This window comes from Gekko japonicus, unplaced genomic scaffold (assembly GCF_001447785.1).
Source record: "Gekko japonicus isolate JY-2015 unplaced genomic scaffold, Gekko_japonicus_V1.1 scaffold1839, whole genome shotgun sequence".
NCBI lineage: Eukaryota > Metazoa > Chordata > Lepidosauria > Squamata > Gekkonidae > Gekko > Gekko japonicus.
Window position 1 is genome coordinate 11477 of NW_015175415.1, and position 9200 is coordinate 20676.

Below are 9200 nucleotides of genomic sequence, written 5' to 3' on the forward strand. Positions count from 1 at the left end.
GTGGCGGGTCCGGCGCAAATAAGTTTGCAAAGCCACCAAAGAGGCCTTTCCTCCTCCTCCCCGCCGCGCGTGGCCTGCCAGGCAATTTCCCCGCTCGGCCCTCTCTCCGCCGAAGGCTTTTCAAAAATAACAGATGATTTCCCCCGCCCGCTCTCGCTCCCAGGTGCCGAGCCGCGCTGGCAATTGGGCCGAGAGATGATAGGCAGAACGCGGCCCGGGGGAGGGAGAGGCAGCGGCCGGCCGAGCATAGGCAGGGGAGCCTGGCTGGCTTGCAAGGGGGAGGGAGGCGCCGCAGGCCCGGCCCGCCTTTGCTGCACAACCGACGGAGCGCGGCTCGGCTGCAGCTCCCTTTTCTCTCCCCATGAATTAGCAACAAACACAAAAGCCGCCTGAGCTGTTTGCGCAAAATAAAAATTAAAAAAAAGTGAGAGGAAACCGTGTTTGTCCCCCTCTCTGCAGCTTCGCTGGCTCCGTTTTGCCTCTGAGATTTCAAAATCCCTGCGTGCCTTTGGAGGGTCCGGCAGGGTTCTCCGGGCCTCCCCGAGCCGCAGCGCTCCCGCGCGACGTGGGGGGGCAGGGCTCTCCGGGCCTCCTCCCGCACGACTTCGGGGGACCTGGGGGCGGCGCTCTCCGGGCCTCCCCAAGCCGCAGCGTTCCCGCGCGACTTCGGGGGACCCGGGGCGGCACTCTCCGGGCCTCTCGGGAGACCCGGGGGCGGGGCTTGCCACCACGCGGGCTGCCGGAGCGGCGCTCCGGAGGGCTCCGGCCCGAAAAGACCCCTGGTCATCATAGTTGGAAAACACCAACCACCATTGCTTTTTAAAAAAAAATAATGTAAAATTTAATATTCTTTCTTGTCTAAGGAACAACCCAGAGGCTTAAATGGAAGCCACTGTGTCACAAATTAAAAAGTCTGAAAAAATGTGGTGGGGTGAAGCTGTGCTGTAGGTTGGGGGAATGTCAGTGGACTTTTTAATGGACTTGGGCCAAATTCTTAACAGGAAACTTCTTCCTTATTATAAGTACCTGAAATTTGTCTGGTTTTTTAAATTTAGCGGAATTCTTGAAGGATGACCAGCGATGCCATTCAGAAATGTACTGTGAAATTTAATTAAACTAAAGAGAAAGCATGAAATGACAATTATATCTGGTCTGGCAGTGGGAGAGAGCACAGTGAACAGGCTGAGATATAAACATAGCAAAAGCCACGTGTTGGAGATAGGGATGCCAGCCTTCAGGTGGAACCTGGGGATCCACCCCCCAATTACAGCTCATCTCCAGATTACAGAGTGTTAAGTATACAATTCAACAACTAAGTAACAAGTGATTCCGCTTTATTGAGAACGAGAACTTCCAAAGATCACACAGTATCAGACGACAAAACAACACACACAGTGGAGTATAGCTCTTTTTAAACTCTCCTGGGCTGGGGTAGCCTTACATAGTTAACATCCAATCTGGTTACAGAGATAACACCCAATCATTTGTCTTCCCTCCAGCACAGACTCTTGCATTTCATTGGTTAAAGTACATGCTTCAGCCAATGGTGTTGTTCCAGATTACAATCTGGCTGAGGTTTCAAGCTTTACATGGTAAAGACACAACACAGAGTCAGTTCACCTTGAGAAAATGCATGCTTTGGAGGGTGGACACTATGGCATCGTACCCCACTGAGGTCCTTGTCCTCCCCAGGCTCCATCCCCAAATCTCTAGGTGTTTCCCAGTCTGGATCTGACAATGCTAAACCCCCCTCCCCCCCCAACCTCCACCAGTGGCCTGGCAGCCCTAACTGGAGAGAGTACTGAGAATGCAACAAATAGGGCAAGTTCATTAAAGTGTAAAAGGTAAAGGCTCCCTTGCTCGAAAGCCAGTCGAGTCCGACTCTAGGGTTGCTGTGCTCATCTCCATTTCAAAGCCGAAGAGCCAGTGCTGTCCGAAGACATTTCTGTGGTCGTGTGGCCGGCATGACTAAACACCAAGGCGCACGGAATGCTGTTACCTTCCCACCGAAGTGGTCCCTATTTATCTACTTGCAATTTCTTGCTTTCGAACTGCTAGGTTGGCAGGAGCTGAAACTGGAGACTGGAGCTCACTCTGTCATGCTGCACACTCAGGTCTCGAACTACTGAACTACTGACCTTCCACAGCCTGAAGTTCAGCGTCTTAACCACTCGAGCCACCTCAGCTCCTATCATTAAAGTGTACTTATCCTCATTTGTACTTCCTCCAAAGAACATGCAGTTATCCCATTTAAAAACTGCACTGCCCTATGAGATAGGTTGTGGCTCTTAGATAATGACATCTTCAAGACCACCTATAGTTTCATAGTTTGGCAAGATTTTTGGGGTTGCCAGGTCCCTCCTGGCAACTGGCAGGGGACAGAAGAAACTTACCAGTAGAAAGAAGAAGGCCAATGCCATGTCACGGGCATTGCACGGGAAGTGATGCCGTCAGGTCAGCAACTTCCGGGTGACGTTCTGGTATTTGAGCAAAATTGGCTTCTATCATAGAGGTTATGTCCAAATGCTAGAGTTATGACGTTACTTCCCGTGTTACACTGGCAACGTGGCATAGGCCTTCCTTCTACTGCTAAGTCCTTCCTACCAGCCAACTGATCGCTGGCTGGGAGGGCAGAGACTGGCAGCGGAGGACCCCCACCTCCACCGGGTATCTGGCAACCCTACAAGATTTCGAACTCAGTTCTCCTTAGTGCAGGCCTACCACACTCTTCTGTACACCACAATGGCTGCCTTCTGGTGGTACATATGCCTACCCAGGTTTTAGTGCATCTCTTCCTTTTTTATGTTAACCAGTTTATCTCCCTTATAAATAATAGCCGAATGGTAGTGGCACTTCTCTAGAACATTCCACACGCTCCAAAATCAGTTCACTCTCTGATCTGTCATTCAGAGGGTCTCCCTATCCACTGGCTTCTTTTCCCGAGTCCTGCCTCCAACATTCTAAACATTTTGCTGTTCCTCTCCCCCCCACAGCCAGTCAGAACACAGAGGTTATTTGCATACGCAGCCTCATTGGCCTCTGCCTCGGAACACAGAGGTCGTTTGCATATGCGACTTGATTGGCTTTTGCCTCTAATATTCTAAACAGTTTGCTCTTCTGAGGTAAAATGTGTCCAATCTCCAGGTGAGGGCTGGAGATCACTCAGAATTACAACTGCTTTCCAGATGGCAGAGATCAGTTCCTCTGGAGAAAATGGTGGACTCCGTGTCATTATACCCTGCTGAGGTCGCCACAGCAAATTGACACTGAGTTTCCAAGGCCGGGGCACCTGCCCAGAGCCTCTTTCTAGAGGCCATTGTATTTATTTCCACAATGGGCCTTTTTCCTAGTCTTGAATAAATCTTAAACGCTTCACTTAGGTGTTTGTGTGGGATGATAGACGTGCCTCTGGCACTAGATCGTTTAGTCAGCCTGTGATAGGGAGATCAATCTGAAGAAGGCTAGGCAAAGACCACTGAACAGCATCCGGCTTGAATGACAGGGATAAAAGCAAAAGTGGCTTTTGGTATGCTTTCTGTACTCTAAAACTGGTTTCAGAGTGGTGAGACGAGCTCTGCCGTTTGACAGTTCTACTCCAGATGAATGAGTCATTTTTTATTTTTTTTATTTTGCTACACAGGTGGCAACAGTTGACCTGACCACCTGTTCTTCTTTGCACAGCTTTGGTAATTGGCATGTATAAAGCAGTCTAGTGACAGACTGCTGGTTTTACTTAACAGGAAAGTCCCTAGAGGGCCACTGTCCTGAGCAGCTGGTAGCAAGTTGATCTGAACCCAGCACTGCAGGACCTGCTTGGTTCAGATCTGGCTGTCTGGGACCCAGAAAGAGGCACTGATTCGTTTGTTGCCGCTGCTGTGGTTGCTGTGGTTATATCTTATCTGTATAACATCTCATGTAAAGCTTAAGGCTAGGACAAGGATTGTAAGCTGGAACAATCCTATTGGCTATTATAGGAATGTAACCAATCAGAAGGCAGAGAAGTGTTCCGGAGGGAACGAATCTGATTGGGTGTTATCTTTGTAATGCCATTGGTCCTTAACTATTCTAGGGCGTGGCTACATCAGCCCGGGATAGTTTAAAAGGAAGCTTTTGCTCCACTGTTGTGTGTGTGTGTTCTATTACTGTTCCTGTTACTTCAATAAAGTTGATTCACTGTTTGATTACGAGGCGGCGTCGAGTTCCGTACTTAACAGCTACTTAGCTCTGGCCCAACTGGTGGTGACATGGGAGGTGACCAGTGATTGGCCAGGCTGTTTTTAATTACCCAAATGCCTCCAAATGCTGTCATCGGGGAACAGGGGACCCCAGTAACAGCATACAGGGTGTGCTGGGAGTCTACTGTGTGATTAGGGAATTGTTGAAAATCACCATACTTCTATTTGCAGAAATTCTGCCATAGGCTTTTAATTCATATCTTGCCACGTACAGAATGAAGAAGATAAGTCAAACTATTCATTCAGGCTGCGTTCACATGGGCAATTTGATCTGTTCCCCTTGCTGTTCCTTTATGGATTTAAAGTGCACGAGCAGACTGCAACATCTGTCTGTCGTGCCTTAGTGGTCTGAGTTCCATTCCCCCCTCCCCTTGCCCCATGTTTTTTTGATTCCTGATAAAATCCGGTCCTGTTGGTCTGAGCTGCTTCAAAAATAGATTTCCTGTCATCTAGTCACTCTGTTGTGCAGCCAAGCCGCCAGGCAGGTCTCACTGAGCTCTTGTTTTCCAACCGCCACCCCCCCCCAGTGAGGATCGCTGCTCAAAACCTCCTTTTCTTTTGAAAAACTCTTAAAGACACCCCCTTTTCTGGGGCAGTGGACTCCATTTCCCAGCAGTCTCTTCACCACTTGTGTGATTGCTCTGTGGACTTAATTTTAAAAGAAAATGGCCAACAGCCCCATGAACTCCATATCCCAGCATGCTGAGTGCTTCTGGGGATGCTCCTAAGGGCAAACTTCTAAAAAAATGGCTGACTCCCTGCTTTCTGCCATCTGGTCATGCAAGGAGGGGTAAAACATCATTGAAGCGTGCTAAAATGGGTGAGTCTGGTCAGGATTCTCTGCCACGAAATAACCTGGCTTAATTTGCGGTGGGGCAACAGTGGATTAAACTGTCCATGTGAACGCAGTCTCAAGGCACCATTTTGACTTCCAATAAATTGGCCCTCAGATGGCTGCCAGGTAATGGCATACTGTACAAAATGCATGTACGTTTGGACTGTAGAGTTTGTTATTCCATTACATTACATGGCTGTGGAATTCAGTAACAAATTGTTCTCTTTTGTCTCTTTAACTTCTTTCTCAGTCTCGCATAGCTAAACGGGGAAGGAAACTTGTGGATTATGACAGTGCCAGGCACCATTATGAATCTCTACAGACAGCAAAGAAGAAAGATGAAACCAAAATTGCCAAGGTAAAGAGGTAGCATGATTGCCCCCTTATTCTTGAACAGGTGACAGAGCATTTTAAATCAGATTTAAGATTAATTGCTGTTCACTTTTAATTTGAAGATAATGTACTTATAATTTAAAATTTCTGGTCTAGCTTTTTTATACTGTTCTATAAGCAAATACTAGTTTAAAAAAAAACAGCACTAAAGTGGTTGCTTACAGTGGGCATAGCAAGGCATGTAATTATGCTGAGATGACAAAGTGAAAGAAAGGAAGAAGAGAGGCCCGTAAAGAATGAAGGCAATTCAGTATGAAGAATTTCTATGAGTACCATCCTTTTTTGGTACACAACTTCTTCCTTCTTGATGTCAAAGCAATTGGGACTCTTATAGTGTGGCTGACAACCCATTGTCTACCGATGGGCCAATGGTTATCTTGGAGGTAGTGCCATCATTTGATGCATCAGCCCAGAGCAAATTGCATCCAAACCCTGGATGTTCTTGGTGGTATATTGCACCTCTTAAAAAGTATGACTCAGATGTTATTACATGATACTGACCAAGTCAACAGAGACATGAATTGGGAAGATTTCATGAGTGTGGAATGAATATCCCCCCTAGAATGCAGGTTTATGTATCTTCTGCATTATCCTCTTAATGAATATTGCTCCTTTACTCTGACAGAGTCAACATTTGTTATTAACATAATAAACAAGTTCTCTATATCCCTGGCATTCCTCAATGAATATTTGCCTTAATTCTTCTAAGATATTTGATTAGAAATTTATGGGAGAGGCACAATCTAAGTCAAAATCCTTTTTTCCTGTGGTGAAAGGGGAAAGGTGATACAGACTAGTAATGCTGTACAGGATGGGCTGCTGCTTTTGCCTCTAGCCTTTGGACCAAAATAGTTTTGTTTCACTCATTCCTCTGTTAGCATAGCGTCAGAGCAATTCACCTCAGCACGAACAAGAAATTAATGGCACAATCCTAGGCATGTTTACTCAGATATTAGTTGCAATATCTTCGGTGGGTCTTACTCCCAGGCAATGTTCCCTCTAAGCTGTGGAGTCCTGTGAGCAAAAATTCTACCTTGCGAGCTCCTGGCATTAAAGTTATGAGCGGCCAATTTGGCTACTGCCTACTTTAGTTTGCTCTGGAGCCATCCTTCCTGAGCTGAGTCAAAAATCTGTGAGCCGGAGACTAAAAAATGGTGAGCTAGCTCACACTAACTCAGTTTAGAGGGAACACTGCTCCCAGGTAAATATGCATAGGATTTGATCTGGTGTCATGACGGTTCAGTAATGGATTTTATCGGCATGATCACACAGGCACCATCTGCCCCCCATCCCCAGCCGTTGGTTTCCTCGGTTCAAACACTCTTTAAACCGGAGTATTTTGCTATCGGGACCCCAAGTGGTGTTTTCCTGATTTCCTGATTCTCCGGTTCTAGCTGCACTTTTCTGATGTCTGATCGCTCCTGCAGTGTCGAGCCACTTCTGGTTTAAACCCCCTCCATGCCATGCTCGAAGGCTGCCTGAGGCTCTCGTTTTTCCCCCGCCATTTTAAAAAATGCATTGGCAGTGTGCGCATAGGCAGAGCTCCACCACCGCGTTTAGAAAACCAAAATTTAAACGGTCACTTGTTTTAGCGTTTAGGTGAGTTCGGGATCTCACGGAGGCCATTTTTGGGTCAAACATTTAAAGGGAAGTCTTTTGTTGGAGGGGTTGGATTGATTCGCCCTGTTGGTTCTGCGCATGCACCATGATAGTTTCACCCTTTTCTACGGAGGGGCACCTATGCGCATGCGCAAACTGAGGAATTGTTTTTTTAAAAATCGCCGACACACGCTCTTGTGTGTCAGTAGTGTAGATGCCAGGGAGTGACGTGACTGCGCGGTGAGGCGGAATAAGGGAGGTAAGTATGATTGCGATTATCCAGATCAAATATAATCCGGTTAGAACCAAAGCAGTTTAACCCACTCTCAGCATGCCGTCTGACCGTACCCTTAGTTTTCTTGAAAGCAGGGTAATATGTTTGTATGGTAGGAGGTCAACTAAGAGTTAATGTACTTGGTAAATGTGGTTGCTGAATTTATTGGTGAGTCAATACCAAGGAAGGAAGGAAGGAAGGAGTTGGTTTTATATCCCACCCAGCTGGCTTTATGTGGAGGAGTGGGGAATTAAACCCGGTTCTCCAGATTAGAGGCCGCTGCTCTTAACCAAACTGGCTTTATTCTAAGCACTTAGAGAATTTATTTTATTATTTATTTAGAGTATTTATATGCTGGCCTCTTCAGATACATGCTTGAATTTTATAAACCCCTCTTTTTAACCGGACCAATACTATTTTTTTGAAAAAAATTAATATGCTACCACTTTTTTCTGGTGCTGATTAAAGAAGTAATTTAATTAATTTTATGAGGGCTTACTGGATAAAAAAAACTGAACTCCAAGCAGGGGAGCGGCCATATAAATTCTATAATAAAACTGCATATTTATGTAGTAAAATAACTAAAGCCCTCAACTTGAAAGTCATCCAGACAGATCAGGTTGTCTGCTCCCTAAATATTCCATAGAGTTAGCTACTTCAGAAGGAATACTAGTTTATGCTGAGAACAAAGGGTAACAGAATTGACAAAGAGAGTTCTAAGTCTTCAGACTAGGAGGACACTAGAAGGTCTTCTGAGAAGTATCAGGTCAATTTCCCTCTCGAAGCCGTGTGGCCGCATTTTGACTCGCGGCTTCACCCGATTTTCCCTGAGGATCATGAAACTGCGGGGAAAATCGGGTGACGCTGCGGGTCAAAATGCGGCCGCACGGCTTCGACTGGGAAATTGACCAATGGAAACGGGGCAAAGGGAGGTGTGACGGCGGTGCAGCTCCTTGTGCAAAATCAGCCTCAGTCTTCTTTCCCTTTTTGTGCAACATGGTGTTTCTTAGGTCCCCAACATCTGCCTTATGGCTATATTTACAGTGTTACAATTACAGTATATTTACAGTGTCCCAACTTCAGACCAAAAAAGGCTCCATAATAGCTAGTGTGGCAGAGAGAAGTATGGAAGGTCCAGCTTCCATCTTAATCCTTCAGCGGGTGGAGAACCAGCACCTATCAAGTATCTCTCTTGCTGCTATCCAGGTGGTGAAAGGCCTACCTTTAAGAGCAGACATTGCTACTCCTTTTATATTATGCTTTTAAAAAGTGTTGCAAGTTCTAAATCTGCATGTCTGTAATAACAATGTATGTTTAATCCCCTTTTCTCTGAAAGCTGCTGATATCTTACCAAGGGAAATCCCAAAGCTGGAATTCATTGCCTTCTAAATGACTAACAGTTTCTTCTCTGTTGCTCTCTGCAGCTGGACTGTTTGTAAGCTCTCCTGACCTTTTGGTGCTCTCCAAGCATACTGTGGGAGTGTTAATTACTGCGTGACTTGGCATGCTACACAAGAATCACCCCTTGTCTCTTAATGTGTCTTTTTTCTTCCTTTTTCTGGGGTCCTTGGCACAGCCTGGCCCTGTAACACTTCTGCTGTTCACTTAAAAAAAAAAAAAAAGCTCAAAAGATGTCCATCTGTTCTCTTGTTTTTGTTTTGAAAATGCTATCGCACAGCCTGTCTCATTGCTCGAGAAAGCTGCGCCGCAGTGGTGCCAAGGAAAGCTACAAGCGCATCTCGTAGCTCAGACTAATCTGCTGCGGAACCAGGTGACAATCTGCTTACCTCGCTCTCTAACCCTGCATGTGCTATTTCTGTCCCAAACTCTGTGCTGTGTTTTAATCCACAGGCAGTGCTCACCC

General features: G+C 46.2%; 1 protein-coding gene across 1 annotated transcript in view; it reads left to right on the forward strand.

The window, feature by feature from the left end:
* Positions 1 to 5320: 5320 nt before the first annotated feature.
* Positions 5321 to 9200, forward strand: part of LOC107122644 (myc box-dependent-interacting protein 1-like) — a gene marked incomplete at its 5' end in the record, with an annotated part of 63509 nt that continues 59629 nt past the window's right edge. The window contains one exon of the mRNA XM_015425769.1: positions 5321 to 5428. Coding sequence (XP_015281255.1) covers positions 5321 to 5428 — 108 coding nt within the window. The remainder of the gene's footprint in view (positions 5429 to 9200) is intronic.